This window comes from Lepidochelys kempii, chromosome 11, assembly GCF_965140285.1.
Source record: "Lepidochelys kempii isolate rLepKem1 chromosome 11, rLepKem1.hap1, whole genome shotgun sequence".
NCBI classification, from domain to species: domain Eukaryota; kingdom Metazoa; phylum Chordata; order Testudines; family Cheloniidae; genus Lepidochelys; species Lepidochelys kempii.
The window spans coordinates 17,462,446-17,484,622 of NC_136390.1; the positions used below are offsets into that span (position 1 = coordinate 17,462,446).

Sequence of the window (22,177 nt, forward strand, 5' to 3'; positions counted from 1 at the left end):
TGAATGGTTTTGCCATAACCAGTTGGCATATCTCTTAGATCAGATAACTGTATTTGGGCTGAACCGTTGCAGAGTAAAATGCAAGAGATCTCCAAAAGGAGCATTCCCCTTCAAATTGCCTCACTACCTTGTCTCAGCTGCAGCTTACAGGTCATATATAGGACAATACTGCAGGCATTCCTTCTTGCTGGTACAAGATACTTTAGATAAACCAAAATAGTTCCATGTCCTGAATAATCCTATGATTATTTCCTCGTTCCATTTGCACTCAGTACAAACAAAAGTAACCCTTATATGATGTTGATTACATAAATGAGGTTGTGGTTAGTACAGATTCCTTTATTCTTGGGATCTGTACAGGTGAGATGGGAGCTGGCAACACACTGTGTGTGGTATGCACACAATGGGAACGACATCAGGAATATTATAAGGATTCTAGTTTATTTAAAAGGGTGGACGTGTAGAATTCTGCATCATTCTGACAGGGAGATTGATGAATAGAGATTCTTACAGAGTAAAAGCAGCATATGTTTGCTGCCCTGATGCCACACAGAAATAGATGTAATGCAATTTTTGGAGTTATTTCCTTTTAATATAAACACATGCAAATCCTGCCAATAGAGACACTACCAAGCAGATAACTGAGCTATAACGCTATGCAAGCATCAAGCAGTTCTGAGGTTATTGTGCCAATCACAAGAAAAAAAAACCTAAAATGATTTCCAATGCTATCAGAGACAAAAGATTTTGAGGTAGTCTAATATCACAGATTTCACATTTACATTTCTATGCATCATACTCAGATGATATATCAAACGATAGTTTGCTACCTGCCACCTCCTCACATAGCCTCTTACAGGCTCTTCATGGTACTGCTTCATGATACTGTCAGTTTATTAATTTTTTCCTGTGTTCATTTGTAGAGTCCTTTTAGGCTTAAAAAAGTAATTGTAAAAAATGGCACCATATTTACTCAACTGATCCATTTATGGATTCAACAGTACTATCTACTTAATTTTCTGGGAAAAAAACCCACCATTTTACAGTTTTTCACTCCTGTGAGCACTGCAGAGCCATCGCAGCTATGGACAATGGGGAAATGTGAAAGATTATTTTCTTGTGCATCTTCAACAGGATTTTTTAACAGAGTTCCTATTGCAGAATCTTTACTATTGCTGAAGATGCATGCATCAGAAAGAATAGAGCTTGACTTTCAGGGGTGTGTGTGAGGGGTGTCAGGGCAGAGGGCTGGGGTCGTGGAGTGCTCACGGCAGGGGACTGGAGGGGGTATTCCCCGCTTCCACCATCCCTCCTCTCCAAGGCCCCGCACCCACTTCTTCTCTGCCTCCGCCGGGAGCAGCGAGCACGCTGACCCCACTCCTCACCCACCCCCTTGCAAGGGCCATCAGCTGATCGGCTGGCAGGGAGGGACAGAGAGGAGGTGGAGGGGCGGAACCCAGCACACTGCAGGAAAAGGCAGGGGAGCCGGCAGGACCAAGCTTCTGCCCCTGCCCCTGCGGAAGGAAGGGGGCGGAGAAGAGTGGGCCAGACCAGGCCAGGCAGGGCAGGATTTTTAATGGCATGCTGCTGCTGCCCCGGCAGGCAGCAGCGTGCCATTAAAAATGGGCTCGCGTGCCATAGGTTGCTGACCCCTGGCCTAGTGATTAAAACATAGGCATGGGTTTCAGGAGATCTGGGTTCCATTACTGGCTCTGCCACAGATTTCCTGTATAACCTTGGGCAAGTCACTGCATCTGTCTTTATTTGAAATTGTAAGCTCTTTGGGGCAGGGAATATCTCTTACTGTGTGTCTGTACATTGCCTAGCACAATGGGGGTTTGAACTCAGCTGCTGTAATACATAACAACCCAGATCTCAAATCTGATAGCAAACCCCTATAGTGAGAAAATAACTGAAATATTAAATAGATTTTTCTTAAGACAATAACTTAACAGAAATTTTGTCAAATTCTTCCCTGTATCAATCCTAGCAAAAAGTCAAGTCAACAGAGAAATACCAGATATATGTCCAGGAAGCATTTAGCCCATTTATTTAAATCTTTGAAAAATCAAGGACCAAAAAGTATGCTCATTTCTAGTCATCTAATACGTGCACTGGGGCTAAGAAAACTCTGCTTTCTTGCTGTATTGGCCTCTGGGCTGCACCTCCTCCCTTATCTCAGGAGACTATGATATAGTCATGATTTTTCTGGAGGCTCATTTTGACTAAGTTTTTCTGTACCTTTTGAAGAGACAGATTGCACCCAAATGGTAGGTATTAGCCAAAAAAATGTCCTACAGCAAGAGCTTTATTCCCACTCCTACAAATTATTTAATGTGAACACTTATTTTTCTTGTAGTCTAATATGTTACATCCAGTACATGAAAGAAATTAATTTAAAATACCTGCAAGATTCAAGATGTAGTTAATCTGTACCTTATTCCCTGATAACCAGAAATTTCTATGCTTAAACTCTGTACCATTTTCTTTTTACTTCAACATTATCTTAATAAAATTATTAAATCAGAGATTCTTCAGCTTTTGAGTTAAGACATATATTCCCCCCCGCAACCCCCATGAAATCTCTGGCAGTAAACTGCACATATTTTCTCTTTTGCTGTAGTTTATCATCAACAGCATAAGGAACCTTACATACCACTACATTTCCAGAGACAATCACACGATTAGGTCTGGCTCTCATTGTGAAGTCAAGAACGAAGTTGCTTAAATGGGAAACTAGGCCAGTCACTGGTCCAGGGCTGAGGTAAATAGGTGCCAAACTTAGAATGCTCCCGAAGGAGGATAACTTCTCTCCTACCTTGAGGCATAGCTTCTAAATAGGTAGGATCACACTGTAATGCTATTCACAAACTCAGAGTATAAACAGCCATTACAAACCTGTTCTTATGAAGGCTATGCATATTGAGTCATATCCACTCTGCAATGCCCAACCTTAATAACTGGGCTACAACCATCTATATTACAGTATCACCTAATGGCCCCAAATGAAATTAAGCTCAGTTGTTCTAGGCACTGTATAAAAGCCTAGTAAGAGACAATCTTTGCCCCAGAAAGCTTATAGTCTAAACAGACAAGACATACAAATGGTGGCAGAAAGGGAGTATCATTATCCCTGACTTACAGAGGGGGGAGCTGAGGCATGAAGATTAAATGACTTGCCAAGATCCCTCAGGAAATCTGTGGCAGAGCTGAAAGCTGAACCCAGAACTCCTGAATGAGGTACAAACAAGCAACAAACTGGGAAGAAGGGAGAGGGAGGAATCTTTTCCTGAGGCTGCGGACTTTCTTCCCAACCCTGCCAAATGCTCAGCATCCCAACCTCGCATGACAGCACGGAAAGGGACAATCGTGCAGCATGTGTGCTCCCACCTAGTGGTGTTCCCAAGCCCTCTGTACCCCAAAGGGGTGGTAAAACTATACCCCATTGTGACTTTTTGATAAGAGACTAAAAACACTACTATTTAAAAAACATTTTTGGTAGATGTCTAAGACATGTTAAGACATATGCCATTATATTGTACACACAAAGCATTGCTTGTTGCTATGGTTTGGAATGAGGGAGGAAGTCACTGTGGTGGCAGATTACAGCCGGGTAAGGCACTGGGAATTAGACGTATGTAACATGGTACTTTACTTTTTATTAGAGTTCAGAAGAATTACAAAAGCACAGTGCATCACGACAAGCAATATGGAAATAATACAATTCAAACATCAGAGAGTCATTCCCACAGTCTAAACATAATCAATGTCATCCCACAGGGCACACCAGAATGCCTCTGTCCCAATTCCAGACCTGGAAACTATGTGATGAAATCTTCATTGTAACATATTCAGTGGAATACCAAAGGATGCATTATCACATTTACTGGAGAGGCCGAGATTTAATGGGCCATGGAACATGAACTACCCTCTCTCCGTACAGAGAGCTGCAGAGCTGAGCCTTGGACAGGGCAGTGTGATAAAGCTTTTATTTCCACTGTTTGTGCTTCACTTGTTCTTGGGTAAAACACAGACTTTCTGTTAATCTGGCACTTTTTAACAATGCTCCATTCATTTAAAGATATAGGTTTGGATTTATACATTTAATTGAACCAACAAGGTGTGCCAACACCAAGACTGAATAATCTTCTTACTCTGACCTTTGTTCTTCCACACCCCACTTCCTCCATACTGTTCAATATCTTCTCTTTTTGGGTCACATTTATAAGACTAAAGGTTACCTCTTTGGGAGAGTGAGCATTAGGTTAGGTTTGCAAGCACATATTAAATAAATAGTCAGCAAAACAAGTTTGGTTCACCTTTAGCTGACAGGCATGGAAAGGAAACAAAAGATCTTGTTTCCTATACTGGAGCAAATCCTGCTCACCTAACCAGATTTCAATGGGACCTCTTGCTTAGTTTGTAGAGCAGGATTTATTCCATTGTCCTCTTCTCTGTGTTGCTCTTGTCATGCATTATATGATAAATCAGTAACCAATTCAACTCACTATGAAGTAGTACTGATATAAAAAACACAAATATGACAAGTGTTAGTACATATATTATTGTGATAATCAAAAGGTCTTGCATTCGCTGAGATAGAAGCTACCAGGACATTAAGGGCCAGATCTTCAGCTGATATAAATCAGGATATCTTCACTGATTTACAGAGCTTTAAGTCAACAGAGCTACACAGACTTACACCAGCATCTATTTAGCTCAAAGAGTGTGTGAAGGCTAAAAAACAAGAAATTAACAGTACCTGTAAAAAGGTTTGTTTTAAAATAAATAAAATGAATGAACCCTTAGCTAAAACTATAAATTTAACTGATTTTCTGTGTTCTCAGCATTAAAACAGTGGACACATTATTCTGATTAAAGCAATGCTACTGTATTAATATAAATGCTACAGAAATATTCTGGCAATTAACCAAGAGAACAAACTGGTTAATTTATCATATTAAAAGTATAAGAATTTTCCTAGAAGATCTAAAAAAAGTAATCCCAAATATGCCATAGCAATTTCACTATTTATCAGTAGATTTCTCTTTATATTTTGCATCAAATTCAAATTGTTATGCAATTTATACATTGTTTTTTTAAGAATTTCAAGAAATCTTCTGATTAATAGAGTTCCATTAGCAGCACAATACCCTAGTATTCTATCAAAAACATGCTTATACATTTACTTTCTCCTTAGATTTCAAAATAGTGGCTATTTTCAGGTCATCCTTTGTAAGAATATTAACCCAATAATGCTGATGGGCCCCATCGCCAATCCATTGCATTGCCTGAGGGTGCTCCAGATTGCAGAGCTTAACCTTTAAAATATTAAAGTGGCCACAGTTCACTATTAGTGTGTATTAGCCAGTGAGGTATTGCCTAGAGCAGCATACATCTGTTTCTAGCCATAAAATGGGATTTGCTCCATGCTAAAGACAACTTCTACTCTGATATTAAACATACCCAATGGATAGTTTTCAGAGTAGCAGCCGTGTTAGTCTGTATTCGCAAAAAGAAAAGGAGTACTTGTGGCACCTTAGAGACTAACCAATTTATTTGAGCATAAGCTTTCGTGAGCTACAGCTCACTTCATTGGACAGTGAGAGACTTCCTGCACTTTTGATGCACTGCCTGGATTGGCTCCTGCATGGGTTATCTAATGTGTAAATGCCAGTTTCCACCCAAGAGCAATTTACTTTACATACTGTACTTTTACAAATTGACTGTTTTCCATTCAGGCCTTATAAAACATGATCTTTTATACCAAAGCTTGTTTTTCCTTTTTCAGTACTATATTTTGAATAATCCTATTACCTACCACCTCCGTTTCCCTAACCAAGACTGAAAATGAGGATAGTGTTTTATGCTCTACAATTGGGAATGTTGAAAACAGATCTTTAAATATTGGGACTTTGATCTGCTAACAATACAAGGCCAAATCTAAGTCCCATTGAAGTCAAATGTGACTAGGATTTGTCCTACGGTGTTTTGAACTACAATGTCACCAATACTCAACCTTGAATATGCTGAAGAAGGTTTGTAGTTTAAACTGAGCTTTGGTTATGGATGTTATTTTAAATGAATGTAGCTCCCTCTTCTGGTTGAAAGCCAGAATCAGTAACTGTAGGAACTGAAAAAAAAAACAACAGGGATATTTTCCTTCCCATATGTGCTCACATAATTCCTATTACACTTAAAACAATAATAGATTGAAAGTAAATTAATTTATAATCAGCATAATCCTCACATTCTTATAGAAGAATTTGATGAGTAAATCAAATTCTGAAGTTAATTAACTAGGAAAAGCTAAAATTGGCTTTGAAGAGCAGAGGAACTCAGAGACTACACAACTATCAAGTGTCCAATAGGTTAGTGTCAGGAAAACTCAGAAAACTGTGGCTATTTTATTTTATGTTGTTGCTGTTGTCAAATGAGTGCTGAAATGCCAGAAACATTCTGTTTTAAATTATGAAGAATATTCTTCTTAAGAAACTACCAGTAATAACAAAATGTCTGCTCCAAATATTCAGATGTACAAATAAAAAGGAACATATTTAACATGAAGAATTAAGGGGCCAAATCCTTCTCTCGGTAAACATATTTGAAACCTCACTAACAACAATAAGGTTGCAAAGTTGTAAATTAGGACATTTGGCCCACTGAAGGATAGAATTTAATGAGGTCCAGGTGCATTAGGCTAAACTTCTAAAGAAACTGGTCAGTCATTATCAGTGATAATAACTATCATTAAAGTCACTGAGTTTCTACATGCATGAGGACTATGTGATGTAGCTCTAATGAGGAGGTAGGAAGTAGTGTAAATAGACCATCTAACAGAGGAAAAAAAGAGCAAGATGGATGGATGAGCAGGTTTCATCTTGTTTTTAGGGTGTTTAATGTTCAAAGGGATACATTTAAATATGCAGCTATTCCCTGACAAAATACAACATGCTGAAACCTGAAAGAATAGATGAATAGTGAATATAGCTCAATTTCAAGACAGGGAACTTCAACGGAAATAGTGAGTCTGCCTCATTATGTGCTACTTTTTTAATTAAAGCACAGATAGCTGGGTTACTGGATGCAAGGACATAAATGTTGGTATTGCAAAAAGATAATTTAGCCTCTTTTAGCTCATCTTTTAACACTTCATTTACTGCTAAACAACATCTATATTTGAATGACCTCAATGCTTCTGCATCAACAGACTTTCCAGTAGCTCAAGGCTATTGCACAGATTTATCACTTCTTTGGTAGAAAAGTGTTTCCAAGCTGGAGGCAGCACATTACGCTGCCATGTGTAAAAGACCCAAGTTCAAGTGCAAACTCAGGACTCCCACTCCTTGGTAAGCACCAGGCACATTGCAGATGTCACATGCTGGCTATCTGGAAATGCTGACCACACAGGTTTTAGAAGCATTACCTGCTAGTTGATTAATGGAGCAGCATTAATATCAGCCTTGGTGAAGGCCACATATTCAGTTCCCTAGCTGGAGCCAGTATAGTGATAACAGCTGGAGAGAGGCACAGGCAGCAGGGAGAGGAAGGAGGAGGAGTAAAAACAGGAGCCTCCATAATGATGGAGTGAGTTTAGTCCATACTGTAATGTCTTGGAGCAATAAGTGTCTCTCTATAGTTAGGGAACAAGAAATGCCGAATTTTAAAAAATGTTTACAGGGGACCTTTTCTGGAATTTACTTTAAATTTCCAGTTTTATTCCCTGCTACTGTTATTGGTCCTGAATGAACCTAAAAAAAGTATACAGCATTATCTGTTTTGTTTTGAATTTTCAAATGAACACAGAGTTTGAACACAGATCTGAGCTAGCATGGACGCAACCAACCTCTCCCTGAAATATGAGGGAGTTCAAACCATGGAGACATCCCACTGATTTCAGTAGGCTTTGGATCATAACCGCTCTCTGTACTTCAGCACTTCTGCCTCCAAATGGAACAGACAGGTTCAGAGTCACATGAAAATGACAAAGATTTCACAGAGTTAGTCAAACTTTTTCAAACTTGAATAAGTAATTAAAAGATTTGGTTTGAGTTTTAGGCAAAGATCCAGTTTGTTTTATATTTTATCCTTTTTCTCTCATCCGTGACTCCTGTGTACACACAAAGAACTAATGCAAGGAAGTTGTAACAAGAAAGATAAAATTCAACTCAGTTTAGGATAACAAATGAATTGTTTTCTGGTAGTTCACCCCTCCCCCCCCCCCTTTTTTTAAACTTACAGTGTCTACTAGTTTATGCTAAAAATTCATTGTAAAGCAATAATAGCATGGATCACACAAAAACTCATTAATATAACTTGTTTTTCCATTATTAGCACCATCTGAGCCTGTTGAAAGTCTTAACCAGGGCTTTAATTTCTCCACAGAGGGCTTTAAATTAATTAGTGGTTTACATGCTAACAAAGAATCTGATACATTCATAAATCAATCTAATGCAGGAGGATTACAGAAGAGTGGAAACCTATTCAGTGGGGACCTCATATTCAGTTAACATGGTGTGTTTCTAACAAAAGGGTGCAGGTGTGAAATAGATGGATACAAGGAAGAAGCCATGATAATCACTTTGCATTACTTAAATCCACAGCAGGAAACATGGTAAATCAGCGCCTAAGGCCCACCCTTAGTGAGACCCATGTAGACATAAAAGACAGTATCGTACCACTTTAACTTTCATAAATACATTGAGTATTAGGATTTATTCTGTGTGGGTTACTGATCAATGAACTAAAGAAAAGTTGGTTAAAATTATAGTACTTAGATGCAGGAAACTAATAAAAATGACTAGTAAACAAATATATTATAGTGCATGTATATATAAACAGATGCAAAAGTGTTTGAAGTTTTACTTGTCTTTGAATATGAACGGGACTGTGGTGCATTTTGTATAGTTTTAGTACACTCTAGGTTTTCAATTCCAAAACAACTGTTTTATAATTAGAACATTGCTGCAGTGACACACACAGCTGAGAATGCATTGTCATTGTAAATTCCTGATTCTAGAACTCAGTGTTCAAGAAATTTAGTCTTGTGCTGAGCCCAAAGAGATGTTTTCTTATTTTTGGTGTTTGATGAAAGTTTGGTAAAATATTATTTGGTTATTTTTAAGTTACATGAGTCTGAGGAAACTACTTCTTTGATTATTTCAGATGTTTCTATATACTTCTGTGTTCTGGAATAAACTCTTACTTGGATTATTTTTAAAGTTCGTACATTTGAAAATAAAAATTCTGCCATCACAGATATTTACACATTTCTCATTGGCTTCAGACAGAGATGCACATACTTGAGGGTATAATGTAGCTTTTTGTCTTTGGTGAAGGAAAATGCCTTTGATATCCTAATTTTTTAACTCAAAACTTCAAATGTGCATGGTTAAAAATTATGCAGTAAGGGTCAAAGTGCAGCCTGGATATATATTCATGTTTTCAATTTCTAGATACATTTCTAGGGTCCTTTCTAGAGGATCTCTGGACATTCAGACAACTTTTCACAGCTCTGCCTGGATTTCTCTGCCCTATGCTGACTAGCTGTTTGTTTCTACTCTCTTGCTCCCTGTCCCTCAGTCTTTTCATCTTCGCTTCACACCACACCTGCCCCACTTCTCCCTTGCCCGGTCCTCCTCACTCCCTTCCCTTTCCGTTTAGTTTATCCCCTCTTACGTAAACCCACCCACCTCAAACAAACCAACACATGGAATTAATGTTTGCTACCATCAAGTAGTTCACTCTGCTTCTGTGTTCCACCCTTTCCCCTACCCTAACCTGCGTCTGTCTTGTCTGTTTAAACTGTAAGCTCTTCTGGGATGGGACCATCCACTATACTGTTTGTACAGAGCTTAGCACAATGGGGCCTCCTTTCTTGGTTGTCCCTGAGACATTATTGTAATAAACATAATTAATAATAAAGTCTCTGTGCAATTTGACAGTTCTACAAATCAGAAATTATTTGTGAAGATGGTCCAGTAAAAAACTGTGAATAATAAATAAATCTAAGCAAATCAAACTGTTCACAGATAAGTTTAGCCTATTTTTCCGTTTCATATGTATCATAGAATCATAGAATCTCAGGGTTGGAAGGGACCTCAGGAGGTCATCTAGTCCAACCCCCTACTCAAAGCAGGACCAATCCCCAGTTTTTGCCCCAGATCCCCAAATGGCCCCCTCAAGGATTGAACTCACAACCCCGGGTTTAGCAGGCCAATGCTCAAACCACTGAGCTATCCCTCCCCCGCCACATAATAATTTATTCCCTACATTATCTGAACTCTAGTTGTGACACACAAGTTTTTATAAAATTGTTTAAAAACTTATTTGTTATATCAGTAAAATGTATTTTTTGGTAGAGACGATTTATCTTGTGAGAAAAAAAATCTTCATTTTAATCCTTTCACCTCAGCATTTCCTGCTATATCTACTGCCAGGAATAAATTGAACACTGAGATAGTGTAACTCTGGGAGCCAAAGACTTACAAAAAATGCATTTTCTATGTGGGTCTGATAGTTTGATATCATATACTGTTTCCTCCTGATCTCTTCTCCTGCAAAAAGATGGGATACCTCACCGTGAGTGGCACTCAACATTCTCTCCTCGTAAAGATGCATTTCATTATTGCTTACCACATGTGTTATTTATACAGATGTGTATAACTCATATTTTGAGCAAAGATATCACAGCTTAAATCGGATCTAAAACACATGCTTAATGTTTACTTTTAATTATTGCTCTGTCTGAATAATCCCCACTGCAGCGATTCCTGCAACGGTGGGTGGACGAGATAGCGCAACAGGTCTTTCCTGTCTATAATTCCTTGGGCCGTACATAGGAGACAACAGCTGGTCATAAGTTATGGCTGCAATTAACTAGCATCCCCCTGTGTAGGGAAGCAAATCCTAAATAGTGTAGATTTTCTACCTGATGTAGGATAGGCATGCTCTGGAATCACATGTACACAAAAGCTATGTATGTCAAGAACTGGGGCGGGCAAACTTTTTGGCCTGAGGGCCACATCGGGTTTCTGAAATTGTATGGAGGGCCAGTTAGGGGAGGCTGTGCCTCCCCAAACAGCCAGGCATGGCCCGGCCCCCCAACCCCTATCCAACCCCCCGCTTCTTGCCCCCTGAAAGCCCGCCCAGGACTCCTGCCCAATCCAAACCCCCAGTTCCCTGAGAGCCCCCCGGGAACCCCTGCCCCATCCACCCCTCCTGCTCTCGGTCCCCTGACCACCCCCGGACCCCCTGCCCCTAACTGCCCCCGGCCACCCCATCCAACCCCCCCTCCTTCCTGACTGCCCCCCCCCCCCCCCCGGGATCCATGCCCCATCCAACCACCCCTTCTCCCTGACTGCCCCCGAACTCCTCGCCCCTAACTGCCCCCTGCCCCTAACTGCCCCCCACTACCCCATCCAACCCCTCCTCTCCTTTCTGACTGCCTCCCCGAGACCCCTGCCCCCATTCAACCCCAGTTCTCCGCCCTCTGACCGTCCCAAACCCTATCCACACCCCCTCCCTCTGACCACCACCCCGAACTTCCCTGCCCTCTATCCAACTCCGCCCCGCTCTCTGCCCCCTTACCGCGCTGCCTGGAGCACCAGTGGCTGACAGCGCAGCTGCACCAGGACAGGCAGCCGCGCCGTGCCGCACAGCACAGAGCACTGGGTCAGGCCGGGCTCTGCAGCGCCGCCACTCAGAGCATTGCGCCCCACGGTGGTGTGGCTGCGGGGGAGGTGGGAAAGCAGGGGACGGGCCAGGGGCTAGCCTCCTGGGCCAGGAGCTCAGGGGCCAGGCAGGATGGTCTCGCGGTCCGGATGTGGCCCGTGGGCAGTAGTTTGCCCACCTCTGGTCTAGAAGGTTAATATTATTTATTTAAAGAGCCTTGAATTATCCCACAAGAAGGACTTCACATTTAAGAAACTGTATTAGTTCTATGCCTACAAGGAAAACTAGTTCATAAAATTAAAGGAAACATTTCAATCAAGGTAACAGCACTTTGTACTTTTTTTAAATTATTTATACTGAAAAGTAATACACACAGTGGCAAACCTGAGGCCTGATCTTTGCCATCTTTCCTCAGACAAAACTCTCTCTGAAGCCAGTGGAAGTTTTGCCTGAGTTACAGACTCCTAGATTATGATTTAACACTGGACATTTTTTTTCTCACCTTGTATATGAGCTCTGCTCCAATACATACAGTAGAGTCATAATTTATAAGGACAGAAGGGACCATTGTGACCATCTAGTCTGACTGTCTGCATAACACAGGACACTGGAATTCCATGAATGAATTCCTGTTTCGATGTTTTTTTCTAAACAATACAATCTAGCCCAATCTTGATCAACAAATTGCCAGTGACGGAGAATCCACCACAACAATTTGGTAAGTTTTTTCAGTGGTTAATTGCAGTGTCAGTTACACTGTTAAAAATTTGCTCCTTGTTTCCAGTTAGAATTTGTCTAGCTTCAGCTTTCCATTAAAAGCTGTAGCTTCAGAATCAAACTCATCTTTATCTGCATGCTGCCAATTATGCCTTCCAAATCTCTCATTTTATTATACTAGTCATTAAATGTGGCTTACATATATTTTTAAAAGGGAACTGTTGAAATTTTAAGGTTTTCAAGACTTTGCATCACAAGACTAATGGAGTTTTTACATGCTCACATGCACTCCTCATATGGTCACTATTTCAGACTCTCTCCACTTAGTTTAACAAACTATGGGCCAAATTATGCCTTCAGATTCAACTAGATGACTCCATTTTAGTCAATGGCAGCCTCACGCACATGTCCACGGGAACTGGGTTTTGTTTTAGTAATTCTGAACATATCCGCTTTATCCCTTGCATCCCCCAGACTTTTCAGGTGAAGAAAGGGATAAATAGAATCCTTCTCAGATGGGAAAAGTCCTCTGGATTTCAAATAAATTAGGCAGTGTTAATAAATGGTTGGGAAAAAATAATGTTGTTTTAGTGTGATAATGTAACGCCGACAGACCCTGGCCATCGGCAGGTGGGATAGAACCTAGGACCTCTGGAGCTTAGTGCATGAGCCTCTATAGCATGAGTTAAAAGCCATATGGCTCCTTGCTAAGGCTGTAGAGCAGACTTGTAAATCTCTCTCTCTCTCTCTCTCTCTCAATGGTCTCCGTGCCACTAGATGGCACAGAACACCACACCCAGGAGATGCGTGGGTTACAATAAGGCATGCTATCAATTGAAGTTATAGTTAACTAAAACCAGCCATGCCAGTTTTTAACTCACAATCTTCATCCCACAAGCTTGATACATGGAAAACAGACAACCAATGGAAAGCAAAAAATAAATTAAGAGCTTAAAATTTATACAGTTATCGAACTGGTCTTCTTTTCTTTCTTTAAGCTTCCTTACTTTAATTTTTCCATTTTTTACAGCTTGGGAGGGGCAACTTTTGACTAAACAAACCTAATTTTAAGGAATCCTTATTGAGGTTACAAGGACAAACCATCCCAATGTGTAGAAAGAATAGTAAATATGGCAGGCAACCAGCTTGGCTTAACAGTGAAATCCTTCCTGATCTTAAACACAAAAAAGAAGCTTACAAGAAGTGGAAGATTGGACAAATGACCAGGGAAGAGTATAAAAATATTGCTCAGGCATGCAGGAGTGAAATCAGGAAGGCCAAATCACACCTGGAGTTGCAGCTAGCAAGAGATGTTAAGAGTAACAAGAAGGGTTTCTTCAGGTATGTTAGCAACAAGAAGAAAGTCAAGGAAAGTGTGGACCCCTTACTGAATGAGGGAGGCAACCTAGTGACAGAGGATGTGGAAAAAGCTAATGTACTCAATGCTTTTTTTGCCTCTGTCTTCACAAACAAGGTCAGCTCCCAGACTGCTGCACTGGGCAACACAGCATGGGGAGGAGGTGACCAGCCCTCTGTGAAGAAAGAAGTGGTTTGGGACTATTTAGAAAAGCTGGACGAGCACAAGTCCATGGGGCTGGATGCGCTGCATCCGAGAGTGCTAAAGGAGTTAGCAGATGTGATTGCAGAGCCATTGACCATTATCTTTGAAAACTCATGGCGATTGGGGGAGGTCCTGGACGACTGGAAAAAGGCTAATGTAGTGCCCATCTTTAAAAAAGGGAAGGAGGAGGATCCTAGGAACTACAGACCAGTCAGCCTCACCTCAGTCCCTGGAAAAATCATGGAGCAGGTCCTCAAGGAATCAATTCTGAAGCACTTAGAGGAGAGGGAAGTGATCAGGAACAGTCAGCATGCATTCACCAAGGGCAAGTCATGCCTGACTAATCTAATTGCCTTCTATGACGAGATAACTGGCTCTGTGGATGAGGGGAAAGCAGTGGACGTGTTGTTCCTTGACTTTAGCAAAGCTTTTGACACGGTCTCCCACGGTATTCTTGCCAGTAAGTTAAAGAAGTATGGGCTGGATGAATGGACGACAAGGTGGACAGAAAACTGGCTAGATTGTTGGGCTCAATGGGTATTGATAAATGGTTCCATGTCTATTTGGCAGCCGGTATCAAGTGGAGTGACCCAAGGGTCGGTCCTCGGGCCGGTTTTGTTCAATATCTTCATAAATGATCTGGAGGATGGTGTGGATTGCACCCTCAGAAAGTTTGCAGATGACACTAAACTGGGATGAGAGGTAGATATGCTGGAGGGTAGGGATAGGATACAGAAGGCCCTACACAAATTAGAAGACTGGGCCAAAAGAAATCTGATGAGGTTCAACAAGGACAAGTGCAGAGTCCTGAACTTCGGACAGAAGAATCCCATGCACCGCTACAGACTAGGGACTGAATGGCTAGGCAGCAGTTCTGCAGAAAAGGACCTAGGGGTTACAGTGGACGAGAAGCTGGATATGAGTCAACATTGTGCCCTTGTTGCCAAGAAGGCCAATGGCATTTTGGGATGTATAAGTAGGGGCATTGCCAGCAGATTGAGGGATGTGATTGTTCCCCTCTATTCGACATTGGTGAGGCCTCATCTGGAGTACTGTGTCCAGTTTTGGGCCCCCCCGCCACTACAAGAAGGATATGGAAAAATTGGAAAGAGTCCAGCGGAGGGCAACAAAAATGATTAGGGGACTGGAGCACATGACTTATGAGGAGAGGCTGAGGGAACTGGGATTGTTTAGTCTGCGAAAGAGAAGAATGAGGGGGGATTTGATAGCTGCTTTCAACTACCTGAAAGGGGGTTGCAAAGAGAATGGATCTAGACTGTTCTCAGTGGTAGCAGATGACAGAACAATAAGTAATGGTCTCAAGTTGCAGTGGGGCGGGGGTTTAGGTTGGATATTAGGAAAAACTTTTTCACTAGGAGGGTGGTGAAACACTGGAATGCGGTACCTAGGGAGGTGGTGGAATCTCCTTCCTTAGAAGTTTTTGAGGTCAGGTTTGACAAAGCCCTGGCTGGGATGATTTAGTTGGGGATTGGTCCTGCTTTGAGCAGGGGGTTGGACTAGATGACCTCCTGAGGTCCCTTCCAACCCTGATATTCTATGATTCTAATATCTCAATCTGATATTGGCTATTTTGGTTCAGAGTGATGCTTGCCTGAGTTTCAGGGTGAATTCCCATCACCAGGGAAAAGGAGACTATTTCTCTGCCTAACACAAGTATTTCCAAGACAATGGTGTTTCTGGTATAACTGAGTTTTTCCAAAATCATCACTGGCAAAAACATCATTAATCGTAATGCAAGACTAATATTTCAGTGGCCACCCTCCGGAAGGTGAAATGTGTCTAAGGCCTGAATAGAAAGGGTATAACTGGAATTGCAAAACAGATATTATCCAACACTTACCATTGTCCCTTCACTCTCACTTCGCGCAACTTCCCGCTGCAGCTGAGCCACAGACAACTTCTCCCTATGGAAAGAGAAGCACATGAAAAGCAGATCATTTTTCACTAGTTGGGAGAATGCTCTGCTCGCATGTCACTGCAGCATTCTTCGACATTGCCGTGGTAACCGTCTTGGCAGAGCTCTCTCTCTCTCTCTGCCATATTTCCTAAAATGTTTAAAGGAGTTGAGCTTTATTGTTGCATTTCATGACAGCCTGACACCGTGTCAGTGAATCAAATCAACCTATGCATCAATTGTCCCATTGAAACAAGTAGCAAAGTAGCCCATGATCTTGGCTTTATGGGAAAACTTCACCTAAATTATGTTGTCCATCATTTTTCTGTAACCTTGCATATCAACTTTATTCTACTATATGGCAGCTCTGGTTAGAAGGTTGGAATATTTAAAAACATTTGTTACTATATTTGAACTTTATAAACTAACAGAAGAAGCTGAGAACCCATTACCAACCGTATTCATAAACACATTCTGTAGCATTTTGTAATTCAGTATTACTTACAATTTTAGACCCCAGTCCTGAAACCCTCAGTCACATGAAATCCTCATTCAGATCCTTAGCTTGACTTCATGTAGGCCTATTTGCTTTATTAAAGGGGCAGGGGGTGGTGGTAAATCAAGCTCTTATTGTGTACAGTAAACAACAACAGAGAGAGTTTCTCCCCGAGAGTTTATGCAAGGGATAAAATATATGGTTTTAGAAGATTTGAAGAGAGATTGGGCAGCAGATTGTCAGTTGGTGTACTCTGGTGTAGCACCACTGACTTCAGCTGGAGCAATGCCAGTTTACACCAGCTGAGGATGTTGTCCTAAAAGATCATGGAGTGGAAAGATCCTGGAAGGCCCTGGAGCGGAGAGACATAGTATGCAGGAGGTACAGAAGAGAAGTGTAAAGGGAACAGTGTAAAGGGAAACAAAAGACACCAGTGCTAGTTAAATAGAGTGAGCAGAGAGAGGAATAAAGAGACAGGAAATAACCTTTTAAAATTATTTTAAGAAAGGCAAGATGGGCATTTTTCAATTGGGTCCAATAATTATTGGGGAATATTCGTGATACAACCACATTAAAACAAAAAAATGTGTGGAGAGGAGAACACACTATTCATATATCCACCCTGAGGGGCAACATCAAAAGGACAGTAAAACTTTAGGAGAGGGGAAGCATATGACCCCCCTTGCACCTAATGCTTAAACCTATGAGGAACAGAATTTCAAGAAACCTAGATTGTCACAAAAAATTCCATGCAAATGGTGAGAGAACAATAACACATATCATACACCCCACAACAACGCTCTCACTTAGAGAGTTCTACTCACTTAATTTATTCACTTCCATTCAGCAAACACAATCTAGACCTAAAAATACATACAGTGATAATCCTGAGGAGGGAGTAGTAGTTAATGTAATTCCCTGACCACAGTTTCAGTTCACACATCAGTCCAAGAACTTTATCTGCAATTAAATAAATGGCACCAACAATAGACACACCATCCCCATAGTAATTCCACAGCAGATATCACTTGTCCCCCTTTCTTGATCTGCTTTACAATACATGAGCAGTTTTGAGCAACTAAAGCCATCATGATAGATAAATCTCCTCACTGTATTTTCCACTGAATGCATCCGATGAAGTGATCTGTAGCTCACAAAAGCTTATGCTCAAATAAATTGGTTAGTCTCTAAGGTGCCACTAGTACTCCTTTTCTTTTAGCTTGCTGAAAGATGCCTTACTTCCTTTGCTTAAGTAAAAAACATTTATCAATTATTCAACTCCAACACCTCTCCCACCTCCTTTGCACACCTGAAGCACTGTGTTGCACAGCATAATACAAACTGTTTAAAATATGCTTTTTAAAAATCACGAAAATAAAAGTTCACTTTTTAAAAATTTAACAAATTAAATCAGTCAAGGGGTGAAAAAGAAGGGGTAAAAGGCAGTAAGAGTAGGCAAATATGAAAACTAATAATGCTCAATTCATATGTGTGTGTGTGTACACAAATACACACGTGTGTGAATACACATGTTGTATGAAACAAAACTTTTTTTAGAGGTTGAGTTTCAGCATGGGCAGAGACAGATCAAGATGAATTTAGAAAAGAGGGAGAGCGAAATAATTCAGTACCCATGAGCCCATCAAAGTAAAGTCCCAATCTCCTACCAATTTAAGAAGCAATGGAGGATTCGTTAAAACAGTAAGCGTCGCAAGTGCATAGACCAAGGCTCACGGAAGAAGCTGGAAACAGACAGATACTTCAACTCTCCATCCTCACCAATGACTGGCTACCCTGAAAAACATGTTTTCCAACTCCAGAACAAAGGCTGAAACTCAGACTGCATCATTTCATTTGGTCAATCGCCAGCCTAAAAGGGAAGACAAGATTGACTGGTAAAAACATGACGGTGGGGGCAGGTGAGAAAGGAGATGAGAGAAATCTAAGAGGAAGTATTCTCTATTTCCCTAAACCTGTGGAATCTCTGTCCTGTCAAGGCTCCCACAGATGAGAAGGGAGACGGAAATGCTCTGTCTAGCCCTGGGGAATTCTTTCCGCAGAAAACAATGCTGACACAGTCAGCATCAGCTCCCTGGAGAGCCTACTCCATGCCATTGAGAAGGGCTGGCCCAGGCACAAATGAGAAGACTGTGGCAGCAAAGTTATTTTCAGAACAATTCTGCCAGGACCAGGAGATGTTTCAGAGTGGCCCACCATAGATGTGTGAGTATCTGTAGGATTCCACAAGGGTTTATGGCACTGGCTTGGATGGCCCCAAACCACACACATATCTTGGGCCAGCAAATTAGCCCTCTCCCCTCTCAATGATGGGATAATTAGTCGGGAAACTTAAGTTGAGACTGAGTTTTCTGCTTAAATCTGCCCAGACACGGATATTGCCATGGCAAAGCATAACCTGACCTATATAGCTTTTAAAAATCTCTAATATTATATGAAAGTTGAAAATTGTCTGTTCTTACATCCCTGTGTGTTTGTGTGTGCTCGTCTGTAGACGGAAGCTACTTTCAAATCATATTGTGTTACGTTCCATCTCAAGTTACTTTGTACTGTTCAAAAATGGGTTATCTCTTAAAGGTTAATATGCTGCAAATGCTTTATATTACTGTAGGCCCACGGAACAATGAGGTCATTTTTCTGTACTGGCGTCTGTCTGATGATGAAAGTCATATCCGAGAAGCACATTTAAAACAATGTTAAACAGAAGAATGGTCTAAAAGATAGGATGCTGGACTGGGAGTCAAGAGACCTGCATTTGGTTCCTGGCTCGTCAGAGACTCCCTATGGAATGCTGGGCAAATCTCTTAGTCTACCGTGTGCCTCAGTTCCCAACCAGTAAAATGGGGATGATACCTTCCTGTTTCACATGTATTGTGGATAAAATCCACTAATGCTTGAGAGATGCTCAGATACTACAGGGAGCAGAGCCATATAAGAACTTAAACAAACAGGATTTGTTCAAAGGGAAAGTTAAATTGGGAAGTGTACTTCCAAATTGGGCCATTAAGGTAACTCATTGTGGCTCTCATCTAGCAGACCAGGGGTCTCAAACTCCCGGCCTGTGGGCCATCTGCAGCCCCAGAACCTCCCCAATGTGGCCCACAGGGCTCCAGCAATTTTGGGGCCAGATCTCTCCCTTGGCCCTGTCTGCTGCGTCTGGGCGCTCCCCGCCCCCACGTGTCCCCCAGGCGATTTACAATGGCCCAGGATCCTGCCCACCACCGGCAGCACAGAGGAGCTGAGCGGCTTCTGCGTGCTCACTCCACATGTCTGCCGGCCCCAGGTCGAGGCAGGGCACGGCAGGGCTGTGCCGCTGCACACTGCCCCCGCCCCGAGCGCCCCTGCAGCCAATGGGAAGCTACAGGGGCGGTGTCTGGGGGCAGCAGTGTGTGGAGGCCCCCTGGCCCACCCCACCTTGGAGCCCCAGGTAAGCACTGCACCTCCTGACGCCCTCCCAGAACCTGCACCCCCACCCCTTTCCCACACCCCCTCCCATCCCCAAACTCCCTCCCAGAGCCTGCACCCCTCCCCTAGCCCCAGCCCAGAGCCTGCCCCCGCACCCAAACTCCATCCCAGAGCCTGCACCCCAGACCCCCTCCCAGAACCCAACCTCTCACCCCTTCTGCACCCAAACTCCCTCCCAGAGCCTGCACCCCAACCCACTACCGCAGACCTCCTCCCCCATCCAAACTCCCTCCCAGAGCCTTAGGCAGGTGGGGTGCGGCGTTTTGGGGACGGGTTCTGGGCGGCATGAGTGACATTACTGGCCCACTGGTAGGATTTGAGGACTGGCACTGGCCCTAAGGTAAATTGAGTTTGAGACACCTGTAGCAGACCAATGCCACCGCTTTGGGAAGTACAGTATATGAGAGGAAAAGCTGGCTCAGAAAGAAATAAAATAAAAAGGACTAAGCAAGAAAGTACAGATGTGAAAGGGTCCCTTCAACTTGACTGGGGGACTCCTCTCTTTTCGTGGGTAAGTTGTTGTGGAGTTAGAGAAGCAAAACACAAAGGGGAATCAGGGCAAATCAAGGTTTGGAGTAGAGCCGATCAGAAAAAACCTCTGCAGAACAGGTTTTCATTGGAAAGTGCAGTTCCATCAAAATCGAAACTCTGAACAAAACTGTTTCTACATTTTCAGATGATGTCTTAATTTTTCCTCCAAAACAACTTTTTGTTTGATTGTTTTATTTTGTGTTATAATATAATTTAAATTTTTTAAAAAGTCAAAATTGAAATGAAATATTTCAAACAATCCCAATAATTTTTTTAGGAATATTTTTTCAGAAAATTTCAAAATTTTCAGGTTTTATTCTGGATTGGAATAAAAACAGTTTCTAAATCTTGAAATCCTGTGTGAAACAGAATTTCCATTATTTACATAGCACTAATTTTCAAGAACTCTGTACAGAAAGTGACTCCTACCAGAGAAGTTACAGGATTACCTCTAACCTATTGCAATCCAGCTTTTACTTAAGCATTTATAATCATAGGCATTTTTGCCATGTTCCTAAACTATTTACCATTCACAAATTTAATCAATTTAACTTCACTCAATTTCCATTCGTTATGGTACCTACCTATCAAATAACTTAAGGTATTACTAATCAAGCATTCATATTTTTTAGAGTACTTTCATATAGCTAATATTAGCAAAACCTAAGTAAAGTATATCAAAACAATTTGGATCTTGCATTTAATCTAATCAAATTTTTGTTTGTTTTATTTGTTTTTGTTTTCCAACTTGACTATCAGAGCTCTAAACATCTATTGAAAATGCACAGGTAGAACAAATACACTAATAGCACCTTTCGTGCAAATATGTAGCTTTTAAACACAGCCCTTTTTTTAAGGCCCTTTGCGTAGATGCTACTGTAACACCGACAGACCCCTGTCGTTGGTGGGCAGGATCCTACCATAATCAAATTACAAAATTGGTTAATCCTGTTTTAAGGATTTAGCTCATCCACTGGAAATAGTCAGTTGCTTGTTTGCATTGCTTCACTGCCTCAATATGCTTTAGTGGAAAAGCTAACATATGCTTTGAGGGGTTTTGACTTTTTAATTGCAAAACAAATGCTTAAGGATATTTCATGAGCAAAGCACATAAGAGCTGTTTATCCATATTTACAGTCTGCTAGAAAAATCAACATTAAAATACACAATGAAACAACATGGGCCCCCCCTGTATCTACTTCAGCTGTCTGCAAAAAAAAGAAATTTTCTCTCCCTATTCAATCTTACATCTGAATGCAGAACAAGCTATAAGTTCCTGAAGACCTTGAGAACCCAAAAATCCCATCTATGCTTTCACTAATAAAAAGATTTCTCTTTCTGGTACATGAATCTTCTGAGTACTACCAGCAAGAGTCTTGGAGAAATATTAGAAAGAGAGCTTCCTTGAGGGATTTCCTAAGGAAACAAAGCCAGGATGGTCACCCTTAAAGAATCTGCATGATGCAAGATAAAAGATGTAATATTTGAAAAATTCTGCAATGAAAACAAAACACAAAAACAAAAAGTAGCTTGTTATGTATCACCAAAAAAAAAGGTTAAGAGCACTGCACAGCCATTTGTTGCATGGGTGTCTAAAAGAACGTTTATCTGGAGGCAACCCAAGTTTATGTTTCTATTTTAAATAGGCCCCGCTCCTAGAAATGAAGAAATTGTGTACTTCACTCCAAGCAGATTGTTACCTTCACTTACTAGGACACATTAGTGAGGCACAGCAGTGCCCCTGGACCAAATCAGTCCATGGTGTAATTTCATGGCATTCCATCAGGGATTAATTTGACCC

At 41.4% G+C, this 22,177-nt stretch overlaps 1 protein-coding gene across 15 annotated transcripts in view; it reads right to left on the minus strand.

Annotated features, from left to right (window-relative positions):
• The window catches only part of NCKAP5 (NCK associated protein 5), a 623,444-nt gene that overhangs the window by 309,012 nt on the left and 292,255 nt on the right, over positions 1-22,177 (minus strand). For 14 of the 15 annotated variants that reach the window (XR_012154214.2, XM_073305284.2, XM_073305277.2 and 11 more), the window contains one exon: positions 15,813-15,876. The exons of the other annotated variant lie outside the window; for it this stretch is intronic. Coding sequence is in view for 13 of the 14 variants with exons in the window: in XM_073305284.2 (XP_073161385.2) it covers positions 15,813-15,876 (64 nt within the window). In the remaining variant the exon portion in view is untranslated. The remainder of the gene's footprint in view (positions 1-15,812; positions 15,877-22,177) is intronic. 15 annotated transcript variants of the gene reach the window in all.